Here is a 21,767-nt window from a genome sequence, read left to right as displayed (position 1 = left end):
GACAGGGCTGTCACTTTAAATATTTAATTAAATTGTTCAAAAACATTCTTCCTTCTTGTGTAGTCGACTAGTAAAATTTTGTTAAATGGCATTAAAATAAATAAATAAATAAAAATATTTTTTTATTCAATTAAACTTTTATAAGTATAGGTAACTACACTACTTGTAAAAGTTTAATTAAGTAAAAATATTTTTATTTATTTATTTTTGAATCGTCAAACCACTGATTCGGAATGCCAGCAACCAGCAAGAAACTCGGCGGTTGCTTTTTTTTAAAGATTAGATACCTACTATGCCATGTATAATAACATATAAGCCTATGTTACTTCTGAATAAAATAGCTATAGAATATGGTGAAAGAATTCTCAAAATCAGTCCAGTAATTTCAGAGTTTATCGATTACAAACAAACAAGTCTTCACTTTCCTAATCTAAATATTATATAAAAGGAAAAGGTGACTGACTGACTGATCTATCAACGTACAACTCAAACTACTGGACAGATCGGGCTGAAATTTGGTATGAAGATAGCTATTAAGACATAGGCATCCGCTAAGAAAGGATTTTTGAAAACTCAACCCTCAACCTAAGGGGTTGAAATAGGGGTTTGAAATTTGTGTCGGACGAAGTCGCGAGCATAAGCTAGTTTTGTAATATTAGAGGATAGACTAACTTGTGTTTGACAACCCTAACCTTTTTTCCCTATTCACCCCTTTGCCATTCCGTTACACCCCGGATCAAGTATAAATAGGGACAGCATATATTTTGATTAAAATATACCAGTAATTTATCATTATTTTATATTTTTTGGATGTTTCCTAAGAATTCTTACAACCGGAGATGCTTACAAACAGTTAAAGCATCATAATTCGTACCAAAACATCCGTAAATTTCAATGCGAAGTTAGATTTCGTACCTATTCACCCCGTTTTACGGTACCTGTAATTCTACCGCAATCGAGCAGCGGGTTAGTCAAAATTAGTTAGTTGAATGAATAGTATATAGTAGTTATAATAGAATAGAAATATATATAGAATAGAATAGAGTAGTTGTCTGTCTAGCTTTTCACGACCATATTATCAATATGGTCGTGAAAAGCTAGACAGACAGATACACCTTCGCAGTTATAATACTTATTAGTAGGATGGCTTTTAGGATTAACTTTGTAAGGTTAAGGAAGACAAAAAATAATACAAAAACAATATTTTGTGCTCTTTATTAAATTTTAACAGTTATTATAATGATTTATTTCAGTCATTGTCAGTAGATATTGTTGGGAAACAATCTGGAATATAGTCATCTGACCTTAAATACACTTATTTCCATTTTGCATGCAATTTAAGATTATTGTGATCAGTTGATAGGAACAAAAATGTTGATATCAACTTGAATTATTACAATTTTAATATTTATTACCATTATTTCAGTCTACAGAAAGAGATAAGACGAAGGATTTTAAAAGTGAATAACGAAGTTAAAAATATATAGGTAAGTAGTTCGTACAAAATGACTGCTCACGCGCCAGTTTAACTCTATGGGTCAACGGTCATGTTAAAAGTACGGTTCAACTTTAAAATAAGAACTAAAATCGTACTTTGGACATGAAATTTGACGCAAAAGGTTAAAAAGTCGCATGGGGAGTTAAATTTTACGCGTTATAAATTAGGTTTGCTTTCCGGCTTCACGTCTTCGTTGTACTCTATGCTTCGTCTATCTTATTCCGTAGTCTATGATTACATGTAACTATTATTTTTTAAAGACCATTTTATTTTCGTTTCAATATCGTGTTATATCTAACATTATATTTCCGAATAGATATTTCCTCCTACAATTATTTCATTAATGTCTTTGGATGGGAATAACAATAGTAAAGCCTTCGTCATACAGAACACGTAGGAACTTAGCGCGCGTCAAGATACATAGCGACGCAGATTAGTGCCGATATATTGTTCTATTCAAGTTTGAATCCGACACATTACGTCATAACTCCGCGTGCGTGAATATTTTGTTAATGATGGTTCGTATCAAAAATGTATAATAATAAATAATAAGGGTGAATTAGGCGCTCCTAATAACTACTTGAAGAAAATACCTACATATTTCTAACTTAATTCCATTTCAATTTTTTGTAAGTATATTTATGTTAGTAGTTTAATTAGTGTAATTATGCCCGTTTTAATTAAATAATAGTAATAAATAAATAAATAAAATAAAATAAAATATCGCTATCCCACTTCGACTAACAAACTAGAGCGAAAGGTCGGACCTCAGTGGTGTCTCACCTCTCGCTTGGCAATCGAAGTGGATTGCGATAAGTAGGTATTTGCTTCAAGTAGGTATGGTGGTTTCGAGCGTCTAGCCTGTTTGACGTCCAAAATACGCAACGTACAGACGCAACGTTAGTACTACTGAAGTGCACTATATTGTATACGCGTTCAGTCTGACGAAACCTTTATTTTGATATTATTTAAATTAACAAGTAAGTAAATTACTTAACTTATTTCAGAAATGTATCAACAAAATCAATTTCATTAAAGTTTGTAAATAAATAATAATGTCAACCATTAAAACAATTTAATTTAATAAATTCTAATGACTTTTAAATAGGTAAGTAATTTTATTAATAAATATCATACTTAATAATAAACAACGAAAAAGACGGTAATGGAATGTTCAGGGTAATGTTTTTATTTTTGTGATGTAGTTACTTACTCGTAATATATTGAAAATACTCTTATTTAAATATTATTAAGTATAACATACATACGATAAACTTTCACACTCATTCATATGAGTAGCACTAACAGCGAAAAATTAATTTCTACTATATTTTTTATTAATATATTAACGAATTAGTCTAAAGACTAACAAAATAAGACTAAACAAATTCGATTTAATAATACAACGTTTCAATAAACAATTAAAACCATGCCTTGCATAATACAAACTAGTTAGAGAGTTACACAAAACTGTTGTACTTAAGCATTCATAATCAAAACTTTTAATTCAAACCCTCAAAGAAAAATTGTTTACCTAAGATTGAGTTAAAAGTTCTAAGTACGCCAGATTTGGTACGTTTAAACATTTGATAGAATTCAAAAACCAATAAGTACACAATAATGATATTATATCGTACAATATTCATATTATAATATTATTTTGGTAATAATTTCATTATATCGATTGAACATTTAAATATTTTGTTTTAAAATAATTGAATACCTAACATTGAATAATATATTTGTATTGAATTCATTGTCTAAGTAAATAAAATTTAATATTTTCAATAATGTGCACGCGATATAATTTGTTACTAATATACCTAGTACAATAACATAATATTTAATTTATAAACTATGCTGTGTTGTGTTAAAAATGAGTTATTATTGTTTTTGCATTAGTATTTTTTTTAATAAACAACCAACTAAATAAACCAAGTTGATGGTAACTAGTAACTATAGTTTGTTTTGTCAATAATAATTAGTCCAGAAAGTAATTTAATTTCCGGTTTAGATTTAAGATTAGTTATGAGTTATGACTAATTACATGCACGGATTTCATACATATTTGTCTATGGTTCATGAATGGCAAACTTACAATTAGGGCGCAAATGGTACATGATCTAATACATAAAATCTATATGACACAAATTAAACTTTTTTAAGTATAGCAACACATTCAAAAACGTCACACAAAATAGTGCTACTCGCACGCCATTTTGTCACAAGATCCTATCAATAAATTCAATATTGTGTAGATAATTATTATAAATTAATTTACCTAGATTATATTTATCTGATAACTTATCTAATGAATTATTTGACAATTTGAAATAATTGCCATAACCAAGTTGTAAAGAAAATCTTACTTATCGTCACCTAATATAATAATTATTATTATATTTCACATTTTTTTAGATCTAATAGTGTTTTTATTAGTAAAAAATAATGTTGTTAATTGAGAAAACGTTAATAATAACTACTAAGAACTCTTCCGCCTATTAAATGAAAACAAAAGAAGAACAGATCGAATTTTAAATGCAGACTCCTTGAACCTATGTTAAAAATTGATTAAGTATACTTTTTATTGTAGGCACGTCACAAAATAATATAATAAATACGAAAAAAGGAAAAGATCTTACCAATAAAAAAACATGGGGCTTTATGATTTTCGATCGCGATGGCTATACCAAAGAGAATTATTAAAAAAAAGTTATAATCTACTTCTCTGCAGCCTACTCCTTTGATTTATATATTATAAAAAGGAGTTTTGAAATCTGCCTTTAAAATTTGAAGATAGTTAAAAAGGTTTTTTTTCAGAGCTTATTTTTAAAATACTTAAAAGTATTTATAATTGAGTAATAGTGATAGGTATATAGTAAAATCCGCTACTAGGTAGGTATTTATAATATCTGTACAGGAATGCAAAAGTGCAATCGTGTATGAAGAACAAATACGCGGCGAATAGAGAAAGTTCTTTATCGAAGTATAGTACGCGACAAGTCGAGAAGGTAATTGGGATATGAGGCGGGGGGACGCCCCACACACCCGGACGTCACCCGCGCTATCCCCCACCGGGGTAGCGCAGGGGCTGTGTGGGTGTGCAGGGCGTCCTCACACCAATTTTCACCTCGACCTGTCGTAAATATAAGTAAATAATGGAGAATATGAGAAGAAAATCAGTGGCACGGAAAATAATTAAAGATTTCCCTTTCTGTCGTGTTTATAGATTATTTTCCAGTTACCGACATTTAATATTTGATAATATATGTAATGATAACATAATAAATCAGTTATATTAAAATAAGTACAGTACTTTTTTAAAGAACGAAATGAGCAAGTTTACTAAATTTCGATAATTAAAATTGTCAGTTTACTTATTGTAGGTAGGTAGAGAAAAAACAATCGCTTAAGTCAGAAAGTAAATAAAATTAAAGACTACTTTTAGCCAACCCTGTGAATTCTAAAAACCTGTGATATACTTAATAGTAAAAAGGTTTTCCAACCAAGAAACATTTTAGTTAGTAAGACGACATTGTGCCGTCGGCGTCGACGAAGTAAAGGAGAGTTCACTTCCAATACTTACCTGAAGCAAATACCTACTTATCGCTACCCCGCTTCGAAAAACAAATTAGAGCGAGAGAATGGCCGCCAGTGCGGTGCGATCACTAGCTCTCTCTCGGCAGTCAAAGTGGGATGATAAGTAGGTTTTGCTTCAAGTAGATATTATGAGTAAACAATCCAGGTGTATATTATAGATTAATGGCTAGAACACCTCGATAAAAGTTGGCGGCCTAAACAAAATAATTGATGCAATTGGCAGCCATTTTCGGCGGAAGTGACGTTTGAACGTTACTTCCGTCCGGAAAAAGATCTCTACACTCAAGTCGCGCCTAATGAAGTTTTACTGTAAAAAAATGTATTTCGTATTGAAAAAAAAATTACAAATTTTGTGTTAAAGATTATTATTATATTTGAGTTTCACTGTTTCTTTGTTGGATAACCATTTCAATACTTATTAGTAGGATAGACCTTAGAATTAAATTTTGAAGTAAACATTTTGAGCTACAAATATACCCTAACGAGTTACCCCTCCTTGTCATTTATCTAATATATTATAATTTATAATATTTATGTACACTGTTCTAAAAATCGAATGAACAATCGAATTATTACGATTATTACTTTTTTGGCACAAAATCTGTTGAGCGGTATTGTACCAAAATAAGAAAATGTGATGTTTTTTTAAAAGTAAGTTATAATCAACTTTTTAATATTAAAAACAATAACACAACAATTAAAATATATTAACAAAGATTATCACAAATATATTTATTACATAAATAAACACTGTAAAATCCTTAGTAATAAAAAAATCATACTGCTTATACTATAGATCATTATGTACAATACTGACGTACCTATATGTATGTATGTATATACTTTATTGCACCACAGAAACACAAATGACATACATACATACACTATATGTGTATCTATGGCTTATACGTATATCTGTCATACATATTTTGACGTGCCATGAATGGATAGAGAACTCCCAATACCTACTAGAAGCAAACAACTACTTATCGCTATCCACTTCGACTGCCGATCGATACAGAGCGACCCCAGCCAGCGGTCCGACCTCACACTCTAATTTTGTCAGTCGAAGTGGGATATAGCGATAAGTGGGTATTTGCTTCGAGTAGGTATTAGGAACGCATGATCCAGTTTTATTATACATTCATGTTTTAAGCCATGTATAAGCAGTGTGTATTTTTTAATTAATAATAAGGCCTACAACTTTAAACTTATATAACCAGACTGAAATGTCTTTTTGTTCTTTTTTTCACTAAACTTTTTATACAAAAATGAAACATTAGTCCAGTCAATAAGAAGATATTTTAAATTTTGCCATAAAGTTGGACCTTTATAAATTAAAAATATGTTGTAAGATTATTTAAAAAAAAAAAAAAAAAATTGAGCACACATAAAACCAACTATTTTTTCCCATTCTGATTCTTTATTTAGGTATTTTACTACCTACTTACTCTCTATGTCAACTCTTTAATTTTACTCAGTATTCGAGAATTCTTATCATTGACTGGACATCACATTCACATTTAAAAATAGATATTGTACTTAATTTTATAAATAACATGATCCAAATAAAATATTTTGTTGTACTTTAAATAAAAAACAAGAATTTCCAGAAACAATCACTAGCAATATTTTATTATAATTCAGTTTTAATTTAATACCTACTATGTCAATAAGAATCATAGAAAAAACAATTCTGTATTGTGCCAGTACCTACATGATCTTTTTTTAAACGTTTCAATTATTGTAAAAAGTCTACAACCGTGATGAAAAAACATCAAATTTATAAATTTATTTATTTTAGATGTCGTTGTCTCTTCAGTTTGAATGTTTCAGAATAACTGGTACTGATTCTGAGCACAACTAAATTTTAGAGTATTCGCATCCTCTTCTTACTAATGTAATATGAAAAGGACAGACACAGTTTGAGTATTAAAATTGATTTAGAGCTGTCAAACCTCGTGACTTTAGCGGCCAGTGGCGAGCCTATTGTTTAAATATGTAGCGTGCACTCAAATTTAGAGTTCTTAAATGTTACATTCAAAAAGAAGCGGTTCACACACCTATCTGCGATGCAATCAACGCGTCAATAAACAGAGAGAAATGGAAAACATCGTAGCAAAGATTGCATCTAAGGGGAGCCATGATCCTCAAAATTGAGGGAACGACGCAGGACAAAGAATAAATTTGATTTCATGTTCCGACCTTTTTAGCAATATAAAAAAAGATACAGATACTCTAAATTTAGTTTAGAGAAATACAACAGAATCAGCGCCATTGTTCTCCAATTTTCTTTTGAATTGAACTTTTTGCTATGTTAAAAAAAATCAAGTTATGATCTGCTATCATTAATCATTAATTAAACTGATCATTGTGTAAGCTAATTAGCTTATACTCTGTAATATACCTTCTACTCGTTAATACTGTCTAGTCTAAAGTATACTCCCATTTTGTATATCTTAGGTGGGACTAGATTCAGAAACTGTTAAGTGCAAAAAAGGTTCAACTAATGAAAAGTGTCGGATCTAAAAGGAGTACTATCCTTTTGATAGGCGTACTAAAGTATGTAGCGTAGTATGTATGATCTGTTGATTTACATTTTGTTTACTATCGAATTTTCACAAATTACGATAGGTGCTAGAACTTCGACGATACTGTTAAACATGAATGGAACTGCGAAAGGAAATTAAATTTTTCCCATGACAAATCTTTAACTTCAATTAACATAACCACTATAAAGAGTTATTTGTTACGATATAAATTGTTATTTTAACAGAACACCTACCAATAGTCTCATTTTATAAAACCATTTAGAACCTCAGATACACTCAGACACTCACTCAGATAGCCTTTACAGCTTTAAAAATGCCAGTGAACAACAGCAGCAACACCTCTCTGATAAAAGACACCCTAAGCACGGCCATAACAACCCTGACAATCAAATCATAACAAACAATACACCCGTATCCACAACCACTGCACAGCGTCTTCGCCGACGAAGACGAGGTCTTCGATTTATAACGTCAACCAACCCATTCATCCCAACGTCATCCTAAACCGTGGTCTGTCTCACTTCCTACAAATGAAATTGAGCCTTATTCTTTGTAGCAAAAAGTTCAATTCAGTAAGCAGATCATCTTAAAGATAGCAGTCGGTAAATTAGTAGACCCACTAGATGAGCACTAACCTTCCTTCAAATGACATAGAACTCTATTCCTTGTAGCAAAAAGTTCAATTCAGTTAGCAGATCATCTTAAACATAGCAGTCGGTAAATCAGTATACCCACAAGACGAGCACTAACCTTCCTTCAAATGAAATAGAACTCTATTCCTTGTAGCAAAAAGTTCATTTCAGTTAGCAGATCATCTTAAAGATAGCAGTCGGTAAGTCAGTACACCCAAGAGACGGGCACCCATTGAGGTGTGGAGCGCATCCTCGCTAGTGCCGCTTCTAGTTGCGCCAGAGTGTCGTCGATATCGTTGTTGACTATCGACATATCGAAATAGTGGCCGTATGTACGCCGGAGCAGTTCTGATTCTCGGGCTAGCACTTCTAAGGAGCCGTCATACTGGAAATAAATAAATAATGAGTTTTATTATTAACTTTAAATACAGTTTGAAGTTGGGGTCGAATTAAGAGGGTCAGTTTAGGATGAAATCACATCTGTCAGCATCGATTCGCATTTTATCTCGCCTTTTATCTCAATTTGCCTTTCTGATGCGGACGCATCTTCATGCATAACAGCTATTTTCAAGTGGCTCAGATAAGGTTAGATATGACCAGCTGACTATGTCATGTCAGATCGCATTTCGTTAAGTTGGATAGAATTGGGTCAGATAAAATTAATGTAAAATGAAAATTGTTAAAAATGTGCGTCCGTTCACAATTTTGTGTCCGAAACCCCGAAGAAACTTTGAATAAATAATTGTATTCGGGGTCGTTTTATAATTGGCTCAGATTGGGCTAGTTTAGTTCAGATTAGATTGGTTTGGTCAGTTAAGTATGACCGCAGATAATATAGCCCCTACTCACATCGGCCACGTTGTTCAAAGAGGGTGCAGCGACGAACACAACGTAAGGCGCGAACTCCGCCGTGCGCAGGATCTTCAGCGCCTGCGGTTCCACGTCCAGGATGGCGATGCGGCGCTCCGAGTGGATGCGCCGGATCGTCTCCAGCTTTGTACCATACATGGCGTCTTCGTGAGTACCTGGAAAATAGAATAATATACAAATAATGTGACAGTTAGTGTGACATCCTAAAAACTAGTTGACGTAACTAGTTGAGTTGTAAATTTTGACATTGACATTGGCCGAACCTCTTGTGGCGCCCTCTCGAAATCAGCTGCTTTGCCTGTGGATCTATTATGTAGCTATCAAACGTTTACAGAACCTACTCATTTTAAGAATTAATTTAATTTCACCTACCATATTCTAAATATTCGTTGGCAGCGATATCCGCCATCATCTCGTCGTGTGTCACGAAGTAGTAGTGCCTGCCGTTCTCCTCGTCGGCGCGCGCCGGTCGAGTCGTGTCTGAAACGATACAATACGGATGATGACTACTAGTCAAATCACCGACTTTTTATCAAACGTCAAAACGCTCGCTTAGAAAGGGAACTTTCTTTCTATCTTTACCATATTTAAATGCACTTACGTGGTATAGGGTAGGCGTACTGGTCGGGATGTCTCGCTATGAGCGTATTTTTGATGTGACGGCGACCGACGCCGTGGGCACCTAACAGCACTATCGTTTTTCTCTGGAAAGCTGAAAGTAAATGATTTAGGTTACTTTTATGTGGACCCAAACTATGTAGAATACTTTTAGGACAAGACATCAGTCGGTATTTACAATACCGGAAATGTATGGGAAAATATTTTGTGTGATTAATATATTTCTGTAGTAGGAGGTAGGAGAAGTCAGTTTTCATTAAATTATATCGAAGTCAATTAGTGAAATTAGAACTGCACTACACAAAGCTTACTCAAAATTACCGATATCTTCTGTATCAATGAATGTTTAAAGGCTTTGCTTGTTTTGAAAAATTACAGGTTCAATGGGGCTGATTCTCTTGTACACAATCTCTAAACCAAACTAAATTAACAGGTCTAAATCTAGTGCTATCCCTTTCCGCAAGCAACATTATGACAAGGATAGCAATAGATTTAGACGCGTCATTTTAGTTTAGTTTAGAGATTGTGTATAAGAGAATCGGCCCCATTGTCTATCTTTAGCAGTTTAAAGTACAACATTGACGGGAAAAAGCGATTGTCCCAATAAGGTTTCAGTGATAAAGTTTCGCAATAGACCAGCTCAATGCTTCAAACACACCCGCTTCAAATGACTTTCAAAGTAGTTCGCTAGTTACCAGTAGTACTTACACGGAAGCTTTACAACTTCTTCGTAGGTCACGACGTCGAGTTGGTCGAACACGGCGTTGTGCTTCGCCAAGTATTTGTCTTTCGCCTGTTTCTTTTTCCGTCCGAATATCGAACAATTGACTGTAACAAGAATAAAATAACAACCGTCAATAATAAGTAGTATTGGTATGTTACATAACATCACCAACGTCTACTATGTAATATAAGTACGCTGGACTTGCTATTGCCAACCTGTAATACGGTATTTGACAACCAGTCAAATCAGTAACTTTTTATCAAACGTCAAAACGCGCACTTAGTATGCGATATTCTATGAAATACTGTAATGTGACTTCACATCACAATGACGTACTTTTTTAATTTAATCGATAAATTAAAATGGTTTATACACTTAAAACTAACAAAGGACGTGGATTTTACAGGAATTCTTTCTGTTTAATCATCACTGAGAAAAACTTATTTTTAATGTAGGCCAATACCCCATTGAAGGAACTTGATTTTCGTTATCTAGGTGCTGATAGCAGCAGTGAGGATCAAACTCGGAACTCGTATTCGGAACTGTGTTATTGATGAGACATCTGTCAACATAGTGTCAACACGAAGACCATTCAATACCAAGAGTCAATTATTTTTCTTCCCGTTCGTTCGTGGGGCGCAACGACTCAAAAAAAAAACTGACATTCAATATGGCACTCGTCTTCCAGCGTACTTGTACATAAGTCAGTTAGTGCATAATACACATAGAACAATTATATTTTTATACATCGTCGACTAACATGTAAACACATTTGGTAGGTAGGTACCTGCCTAATAAAGTTACTCTTTGTTAAATAATGATAATTATTTAAATCTCTTATTACTTCACCGTGTGAAAAAATCATTCTGGTTTTTTGTTTCAGGTCATAAATATCTTTACCTAACTCTTTTAGAAAATTCCTAGTCTGAACACTAAGAAAACTACCATAGACATTCTTAACATATACTAAGTCACTAAAACGTCTCCTTACAATTTTTTATACATAGGTAATATTATAACTCTAATCCTATTTTAGAAGCAGAGAAGATAACGATATAGTTCTAACCATCTCGTGTAGGGATCTATCTACATTATATTCACCAGTCGAAATGCTATCAAGATAATCTTGACAGTTGACACCTCCTGCTCACTTCTTACTACATCACTTCTGGTTCTATTATTTTCATTTCGAGCAAAGTAATATTATCTATTAGCATTAGGACTGGATAATACACTCATAGCTCTGTAGTTATCTTATTAATGCAAAAAAATTAGTTACCTGTGTTTTCACATCCGTCGGTATGGGACACGCACCCTTCAGCTCCTAGCCGCACAACATTACAACACGGTCATGCAAACGCAAAATCGCAATGGAATGGTATGGTATGGGCCACTACTATACAATAGGGCACATAGCTTGGGGGATGCTTAGCCAAATGTATACGGGACTCACACTTTATTCAACTGGATAGAAACGATACAACAGCTATAACTTAAAAGTTACGTCGACAAACAATAGATATTCAAATTTTAAATACTACTTACATGGGCGTTTGGTTTTTTAGATTTCAAAACAAATAAGGACGAGAAAAGTTTGTGGGGGTGAAGGATGGACGGCACATAAATAAATTCATACGACTTAGTTTCTAATAATGGCTAAAGATTTTGTATCTTCTAAAAAACTGCGAATTCGAAGAGTATCGCCCTAAGAAAACACACAGTCGTTAAGACATCCTTTTGAAATTCATTAAAGAAATCGTACGGCATTAATTAGTAACTATAAAGCAAGTCGTAAAACAATAAGTTAATTTGACTAAGCATATCCCAATATACACAGGTTATTGGAAATAACGCAAACTCCCTTAAACATCCTCTAAAATGTCCTCCAAATGTTATTTAAGTAAATACCTACAAAATTTTGCCAATTCTATAATCTAAGTTTACTTTTGAAATTAGCTCACAAGGTTTGGAACAAATACCATGCAAAGGTAAAATTTTGGCCATTACAATAATATTTAATATATCATACATGGGGAGCTTGTATTACTAATAAAGTAGGAAATAAAGGATTCTTTACATACCAACTGCAGATTTGTCCATAGATGTCAATGTTTGAAAGAAACACATGAAATGTTAATGTATATAACAGTAACGTAGATGTTCTACCGAAAACGAGAGAACATTGCAAAAAACTAATAAAAGTAATACAAAGATGACTTTAGAGTTACATGATAATATGATTAAAATAAAAAAATCATTATAAATTTCTAACTATTGATATGACGTCAATAAACACTTAATACCAATAAATTTATATTTAACATGAAACACTGCTTGGCAAGCTTTCTCTCTTATCAAAATCAACTTTTAAAAAAACTCCTGAAGGAGCATTCAGGTTGGCATAAATTCGTATAAACATATAAATGAGAATTTATCAAAGTTCTAAATCATTTAATAACTGGTCAGGCAATTTAAGTGACAACAAACATTATCTATAAAAATAGCAACTTTAATACGAAAACTGAATACAAGAGGTACAACTTGATTCGAATGTTTCGCTATAAATCATTCATAATCCTCATTGTAGATTGCTGATAATTTGGAAGAGTTTAAGATCTATTAATCATAAAGTTTAGTGCCAATGTTGGTAATTGCGTAGGGTGATTAATTTTGTACTCAGATTTCTATTAGGAAATGGAGCGTTGCAGATGACAGTATTCCCTATAGTACACACAAACTAACGTCTCGAAATGGCCAGACAGTAATTTCTCTAGAGGCCCTTAATGGCATCAATAAATTATAAGTACTTAGTCGAACTTCTCAATAGAACAAGTTTCGAAAGCGTCTTCCAAAATCATTTTAACGGTTTTCCGATTTGCATCCGTCTGACCATAATAGTAATTACCAAGCAACACCAAACTTTCCTAGAATAGCCAACAAACATAGGATAAAACATAAAGCATTGGTTTATGACAAACCTTGGTCAGTGTTGGATTTTTCTGCAGCCACGCAGGCGGCTCGCCATTCTTGCAGTTCAGGGCTGGGTATGAGCCCGGCTGATCCTCCGGAAGCATCTTTGCGAGCTTGCCACCAGTGAGCATCGTCTTTACTGATAATCTGAAAAGTTATCAGTAAATACAGCTTGATTCAGGGGAGATTCAGTTGGCCTAACCCCAAGTTATTTTTTTAGCAATCGCTTACTGAGAGAATACAAATGACAATAACGCCAAGTTATCTCGCAATATTATGACCTAATGCTAAAGTGTAGGCTTTATCAAGTTCATTATTATCCACAATATTTAAAAAAAATGTTCTAAAAGCTATATAACACTATCATCAACTACAAGTACTTCGCAATAAGTGAATCGCACTTCTGTTAAAATCATTAGCTTTCCTACATCAATTGAAGTTGTCCAGTTGTTCAAATTGTCTGAAAAGATTGTTCAGAAACTTTGATAAAAGCGAATGTAACTTAGGTAACGCAAATAATTTTAATGGAATACTTATTGAATTTATGAATACCTGTAATATGTCTCCAGTGGTGAAAGCGATGCCGGCTTGAGCGCATGGTATCAACTCGTCTTCTAGAGGATCGTAATCGAATTGAGCCCTTACAAATATCTGAAAAGATAAAAATCAAAGTAAATTGTAAGAAAGAAATGAATTTTTAATAGCTGATACTTTTTACATTTGATGTACCTACTGATTGCAGAGCATGAATTAATATGATTTCACATAGAATACTTTTTATACTGTTTCAAAATTTAATGCAATATTCTAGCTTAGAAAAATTACAATAGCTTAACATACATAAGTTTATTTGAATTATTGATTTTTAATATTTTTAGACCAATATGTTGATAACAAACTATGATAGAGAATAATGATATTTGGAGAGATATTGAAAATGTGCATACATATGTTTCACGCAAATAAAAATGAGTATGAACATAATTTCGAAGATTGAAGAGAGAAGTATGAACTACAAATGATGGGGTTAATAAATGCGAGATGAAACAAAGAAGCTGTGGTAAAGAACAACAAGCGCACAGAAACGGCGGAGATCGCGGGGACGCGCAGCCATGCCCGGGGGACGTAACAACACAAAACAACATAAATACCAACAATATGACCAACAAAAACAACATAAAGTAGCAACGGCTCTGGTAATCGCTACTTACTAGCACGGGCGAAGGCTTTATCCGGAATAGCTAGTTAGAAGAAAAATAAAAAGTTTATTTCAGTAATTTTTTTATTACAACCAATAGGACAAGCATTAATTGGTTATTTATGTGCGCTTGCCGACTTTCATTTATCAACTACTACTTAGTTTTGTTAGTCTTGTACCATGTCAGTGCCACACAACTATTTCAAATAAAAATGTTAGAAACTACATTAAACACACTTCAAATTTCTAATTTTAATAAGGTTGCCTTCTTTAAATAAAGTGTCAGCAAAATGCAAAACATTCCTAGAACACAGAGCTTTTAGGGGGTTGCCAAGTACTCTATAAGTAACTCAAGTGAACAAAATAAAAATCTCATTTTTTTTTACCTCACAAGGTGGTGGTGCTGATCGGTACGATGGGACTATCTTGAAGGTAACCGATCCACGGGCGTCTCGCTGTAAGATATAAATCCAATAACTTAAAAGTACTTTTTGAAATCCTATAGAATAAAATCTAAAATTTTCACGTTTATTTCATTAAACGCAAACTGAGTGCCAGTTGAAATGCTGCCAAGTTTTGAATTACCGCCATACCACGTACCTACGTACGTTCCATCTCAAATCATCTAATTCATTTATCATACCGGTTCGGATTCTATTTAACACTTTGCGACATTGAAATCATATTTTGAGAAACTTAAAGCGAAATGCACCTAGATTTTTTGACGTCAAAAACACGTAAATTATATCCTTATGAATAGGTGTTCAAATATTAAATGAATAGGTGTAGAAATCTAAATATATAAAAGAAAAGGTGACTAACTGAGTAACTGACTGACTGATCTATCAGCGCACAGCTCAAACTACTGGACGGATCGGGCTGAAATTTGGCATGCAGATGGCTATTATGACGTAGACATCTGCTAAGAAAGGATTTTTGAAAATTCAACCCCTAAGGGTGTAAAATAGGGGTTCGAAATTTGTGTAGTCCACGCGGACGAAGTCACGGGCATAAGCTAGTATAGTAGAAGAATTGTATAGATTATCGAATCATTTGATTATCACGATGTAAAGTGTGAGTCCGCAGTAGTTGTCATAAGCATTCCCAATTCCCGATCCACTAATGACAACTCCAATATACTTAATAGGATTTGTCATCAGTGCGAAGGCAGCTGTATTTTTTCATAATTTTTACTCCATTGCTGATCTAATTATAAAGTTCCATACCAGCATCCTTTGAAGCTGCGCAACGGATTGGTTAGCGACGGGCGTGCCGTTGATCTCCTTGATCTCGTCACCTACGTGCAGCGTGGCCTGCCTGTGTATCATGCCGCCGTGCATTATTCGCGCCACGATACACCGGCCGTCATCTGCTAACTTAAGTGTTATGCCCTGGAAAACATTCGTTTATTTTAGCACCTTTGGCATTTGATAATGTTTTTCACAACTAGTCAAATCAGTATCTTTTTATCAAACGTCAAAACACGCGCTTAGTATGCGAGCTTCTATAAAATACTGGAATGTAACGTCACAATGATTTAACGTGCTTTTTTCGTTTAATCGATAATTTAATGTACCAATAAATAATTAAAAAAATTAAGTACATTCAAAACTAACAACAGACGTGGATTTTACGTATTTGAGAAGACCCTCTATTTAACAATCACTGAGAAATACATAGTTTATTTTTGAAAGAGGCAAACAGGTACCGTATTCTATTGATAGGAAAAAAATGACATAGTTCAGCAACTGATACCCAAAAATTGATGGTGATGATATAAAGCAACGTTGCACTTCTCGGTGCGAGGACGCCATTCTAGCACCTGAGGACCCGAAAATCTATCGGTTTCGAACTACATTATGTGCCCTGCCCATTGCCACTTCAGGTTCGCCACCTTGCAGTAAAGTGAGCTAAATTCTAAAAGCGGATGTATTGCTAGATTGTTTAGTGTTACCATTGGCTCATCGGTATTCTTCTGGAACTGTACGAGGCGCACCCTGGTCACGTTCTCGAACTCGGGCTCGGTGTCGTCCTCGTCCTCCGCCGGGGGCTGCGCCCTCCCGTTGACCGGCGGCGGAGACGCGCGCAGCGACTCCTCGCCGTACACCTCGCGCGCAACAACATCGTGCGCTTGTAATAGAGCCTGTAACAAGTTACATTTCTTCGTTAATTATAAGGCCAGCAGTCACCTAAATATATAAAAGGAAAGAGTGATTGACTGACTGATCTTATCAATGCACAGCTAAATCTACGGGATGGGTCGGGCTGAAATTTCGCATACAGATAGCTATTATGACGGAGACATACGCTAATAAAGGATTTTTGAACATACAACCCCCGAGGGGATAAAATAGGGGTTTGCGTGAAGTCCACGCGTAAGAAGTTACGGGCATAAGAAATTCTGTACTTATAAAAAAAGACTGGTCCTGACCATCGATGTGTCCTGACTGACTGATGCAAAATGAGATATCGACAGATACTTAATGAGATTTTAAAATTTTGAAGAATTCTATTGAAAAACAAATTGTTGTTTTTCAATAATGAGAAATGAAATTTTATGTGCAATAAATGGAGATATGTTAAAAGTAAGCAAGCAGAGGTTAGCACAAAATAATTGAGATAATATTGCAAAAAGTCGACTGGGTTAAAAAAAATGGTTGCAGATATATCTACAAGAAAATCCTGACTACAAAAAACACTCTTAAGTGAATTTATTTATCCTCGTAGCAAGCATTTGATTAACTAACGAGAAACCAGCGCAGCAGTTTGAGCGAAATGCGTTTTTTGGCTTACACAGAAAATCAAGTTTGTGAACATTTTGCTTGGGATTTTCAATATTGCGGATATCTTTTAATTTACAAATGTGTTGAATATATTAAAAAAAAAAACTTTAAAAAATCATTTCAGTAAAAAAGTCTATAAAGCGATTTTTTATACCCGATGCAGTCTCAATGCAGGAATGGAAGTTTAATATAGGCCAGTAAAATTAGACCTAATTCTCAAATCTCCTTATCAATATTGTGGTATAAAGCAGTACTTGCTGTTTAATTAGTACCTACATGATTATTTAGAATGTGAATAGACAGCGAATGGAAAATGAAACGAAACATAATATTAGAGAGCAAAATTAGCAATAATTTTGTATTTTGCACATCAAAGCGTAAATGTTATGAATTTAAGGACAACATAATATTATGCGCTAGCGGAAATAATTTTGATTATATTCAACAAAATTTACAAACCAAAAAAAATTCGGTACTGCTTATATATACCTGCCTATGGCTTATACATATTATCAAAAATGTGTGTTAGAAATGTGTGATTGATTAGTAAGGCCTACAAAATATAGTCCGCAACAGGTTGAGATGGCAATCGGGGTATAAGATGGGAGGACGCCCGCATACCTGCATGCCCTCCGTGCTCGCCCGCACCGGGTTAGCGCGGGGGCTGTGCGGTTCTGCGGGGTGTTCCCTCCCCGATTGCTATCTCAACCTGTCGGTACAGCTACAAAACACAGTTATATCTAGCGCTTAGCTGGTACCCGCCGCCATAGTTATCGGAGACGGACGGACTTTATATAGCTTAACACGATATTTTTACCCGACTACGGCAAAGTCAAAAGGAAGGGTTATTATTTTGGCAGTCTATGTATGTATGTATGTATGTATGTATGTATGTATGTTTTTAAATTACCATTTTTAGATTGTCATGGAACAGACCATTAAACAAACCTTTTAAAAATTCCAATTGTTGTATTTAAAAAGGTATTGAATGTTCTTGAAATAGTTAACCTCATGATCACAAAAAATACTGCAGATTTTGATAATAATAATAAATTGTTGCTACATCAAATAAGTAAACGTAAACGAACGTTCATAAATTTAACAAAAAAAAAAATTATCGCACCTTACCCAATTTTGTTACTTTTCGCGTAATATTTACCCTTCAATGGACGAACTGTAATGAACGTCAAGACTCAAGAGCATGCTTTCATTTAAAAAATTTATACATAAAATGTGCAAGAAATTTCGTTGGGGAAAATATAAATAATACTTTAGCTGTCAACATTTTAGCGCATTCGGAACAACTCAACCGATTCTGCGAAATCCCAAGCGTTAAGCTTCAAAGCAGAAGATAATCATATTTTGAGCACGGGTTTTCAAGTGGATTTGCATTATCATTTATTATAAGATAGAACATTTCGAGAGATTGCTACAAATTAATTACTTTCTTCACTATTATTAATTCTATAATTTCCATTTCTAGTTTAAATCATTTACCTATATGTGAAATAACTTTTATGTGCTTCTAAATTACATATGACTTAAGCAACGTCTTACAACGTCTGCCAATCCGGACTTGGCCAGCTTCTTTTCACTCTGAAAGGAGACACGTCCTCAGTAGTGAGCCGGTGGTGGGTTGATCATGATGACGATGAACGTCTTGTGTATTTTTTTTCTTTATGGTACCATCTTCTTTATTTTTCTTATGTCTACCAATGGTTTTATAATCCAGTCTTACTTACTATGAAAGCTTTTAAAAACGAATTAAGATTTGAACAAAGCAGTTCTCTAATAACCCATTTGAACCAATTAGATGAGCGGAATGGTAAACACAGGAACTATTTAGCATATTTGATTGGTTTGGTTGGTGGTGAACGCAGAATGCTAAACTCTGAACTAAGAATTGCTGACTTTTGGGATATGATTAGCTTTGGGTTAATGCCTTACATAATATCCATACTTCCATACTAATATTATAAATGTGAAAGTATGTCTGTCTGTCTGTCTGCTAGGTTTTTTACGGCCCATCCGTTTAACCGATTTTGACGAATTTTAGTACAGGGATAGCTTACATCCCGGGGAAGGACAAGGCTACTTCTTATCCCAGAAAATCAAAGAGTTCCCATCGGATTTTTAAAAACCGAAACGCGGACGAAGTCTCGGCCATCACCTAGTTATCCATAAACTGTTTGTATGGCAATATTTTACATGTGTAACAGTACAATCCACTTAGCCCTAATGTACGTTATACAGTCTAATAAGTAGGAGCTCTCAAGCGCTGCTGAATAATAAACGGATTAGACTTAAACAAGGTCTAAACATTTACACTTCCTCGTTTAGTAATAGGGAGCCACTTTCTTCTATTAAAGCAACTGTTTTATCATTTTCTTATTATATCAAAGCATTTCTTATTTCTTTTAGTGCATACTGCAGTTGCTTTGTCTTTTTATTTAAGCTAATTGTAATGATAAAGTGAACTAGACTTAAACAAAGTAAAAACATTACATTTGACAGACCTCTAGACGACAGACGAAATCAAACTAATCGGAGGGAGACACTGAATTTAGGTGATGCAAGACATAGCTCAAAGTATTAGCAAACTGAAGTGTATATCTGTCGCAGAACCTACGACCGATGGGGCAGACGTGTTCTGGAGTGGAGACCGCGTACCGGTAAGCGCAGTGTGGGACGACCTCCAGCCCGCTGGACCGATTTTTTTTTTATTCATCATAGGCGCACGCTTGACCTCGATCACACCTGATGGGAAGTGATGATGTGGCCTGAGATTGGACGCGTTTGCCTAGAAGGTGCCTATTCACTCTTGTTTTAAAGATACCCGGATTATAATTGCCAGGACCCACTGATCTCGGAAGAGTATTCCAGACTCTATCCGATGAACTGAAGAAGGTGGTAGGGAGCGGATGGATGAGGAAGCAGAGGACCGTGTTTGGTGGCGCGCTATTGGAAAGGCCTATGTCGAGCAGTGGACGCAAACAGGCTGATGGATTGGATTGGAAACCGCGGCGTGTGAAAGTCTCTACAAGAGAACTATGTCCAGTAGTGGACGTCTACCGGTTGATGATGATGACGAGGGCGTTCAACAAAGTTATCTAAAAGTTCTAGTTTCTCTGCTTTTACTTTTTACTTAATGTGTGTTGAGTCATGAAATAACTTCAGGTTCAATTCTAGCCTGCGTAACGACACACATAGATCAATTTCAGATAAGACAAGACCCTAGCAAGGAGTTTCGGAACGATTCCATCCGACTGTGGTAGCAATAAAGGCAATACATACCTAGGTACCTACCTATATTGTTAATTTCGAAACCAAAATACAACATTTAGTAATAAGCTGAACAGATTTGCAAAATACAGTAGGTTCAAATGACAACATGATATAAAAGTAATAAGTCTTTAAAGGCCAAGTATAGTACTGAACAGTTATGTAAATAATTGTTAAGCTTCTAATCGTAAATAATTGTTGAGTTTCTTCATTCCACTATAACTGCTAAATGCCTGAACAGATTTGGATGTGTGGAGTATCGTTAGAATTACTTACATCAACCCGAGTAACATTGCCTATAGTTTTTTTTAATCCAATATAGCGGCTATATGGCACCATTTTCAAATGTGTAACATACTTTTAACTTTTAGTTAATTTTTTGGCATAGCAGTCGCGTTTTTAATTTATTTTATCTATCAAACAGTGATACCTATCTAAAAGATTTTAAATAGGTATCATTGTTTGATCATCATAAAGTCAAAGTAGTTCTTTGTTTGATTTATAGATAAAATACATTAAAAACGCGACTGCTATGTCAAAAAACGAACTAAAAGGTAAAAGTATGTTACACATTTGAAAATGGTGCCATATAGCCTCTATATTGAATTTAAAAAAAACTATAGGCAATGGTACTCGGGTTGATGTAAGTAATTCTAACGATACCCCACACATCCAAATCTGTTCAGGCATTTAGCAGTTATGGTGGAATGAAGAAACTCAAACACACATACATGAACGCTGAAAACATTACATTCCTTTTTTGGGCAATAATGCGTCAAATAATAAGAGGTACGATGCTCTTTAAAGATTCATGGATAACAGTTTAAAGTTTCAACATGAGAATAGCACGCCTTTGAAATAAATGAAAATAAAACATTTGCTTAGAAATCTCGAACTGCAAGATTCAAGCTGCCTTCACTTAGAGTGAACGTAATGTAAGCCCATTACTCTTTGAATATCTTGTAATAAATCATATTTACTCGTCTTATGAAATTTTATTCTTCTTTTCTATCTTTATTATTAAGTTTATGTTGGCCTGG

At 34.2% G+C, this 21,767-nt stretch overlaps 1 protein-coding gene across 7 annotated transcripts in view; it reads right to left on the bottom strand.

Moving 5' to 3' along the window:
- Nucleotides 1-1,200: 1,200 nt before the first annotated feature.
- Nucleotides 1,201-21,767, bottom strand: part of CASK (peripheral plasma membrane protein CASK) — a 306,261-nt gene continuing 285,694 nt past the window's right edge. For 2 of the 7 annotated variants that reach the window (XM_069501489.1, XM_069501492.1), the window contains 12 exons: nt 16,617-16,805; nt 15,889-16,053; nt 15,049-15,117; nt 14,676-14,705; nt 14,017-14,115; nt 13,473-13,611; nt 11,774-11,818; nt 10,479-10,598; nt 9,754-9,864; nt 9,525-9,632; nt 9,132-9,307; nt 1,201-8,667 (listed from right to left, as the gene is read on the bottom strand). In XM_069501489.1, coding sequence (XP_069357590.1) covers nt 8,488-8,667; nt 9,132-9,307; nt 9,525-9,632; nt 9,754-9,864; nt 10,479-10,598; nt 11,774-11,818; nt 13,473-13,611; nt 14,017-14,115; nt 14,676-14,705; nt 15,049-15,117; nt 15,889-16,053; nt 16,617-16,805 — 1,431 coding nt within the window. In that variant the 3' untranslated portion in view covers nt 1,201-8,487. The remainder of the gene's footprint in view (nt 8,668-9,131; nt 9,308-9,524; nt 9,633-9,753; nt 9,865-10,478; nt 10,599-11,773; nt 11,819-13,472; nt 13,612-14,016; nt 14,116-14,675; nt 14,706-15,048; nt 15,118-15,888; nt 16,054-16,616; nt 16,806-21,767) is intronic. The other 5 variants (XM_069501490.1, XM_069501494.1, XM_069501493.1 and 2 more) reach the window with 3 other exon arrangements.

This window comes from Maniola hyperantus, chromosome 10 (assembly GCF_902806685.2).
Source record: "Maniola hyperantus chromosome 10, iAphHyp1.2, whole genome shotgun sequence".
In the NCBI taxonomy this organism is placed as follows: domain Eukaryota; kingdom Metazoa; phylum Arthropoda; class Insecta; order Lepidoptera; family Nymphalidae; genus Maniola; species Maniola hyperantus.
Note: the sequence above shows the minus strand (reverse complement) of the source record. Positions and strands in the feature narration are given on the sequence as shown.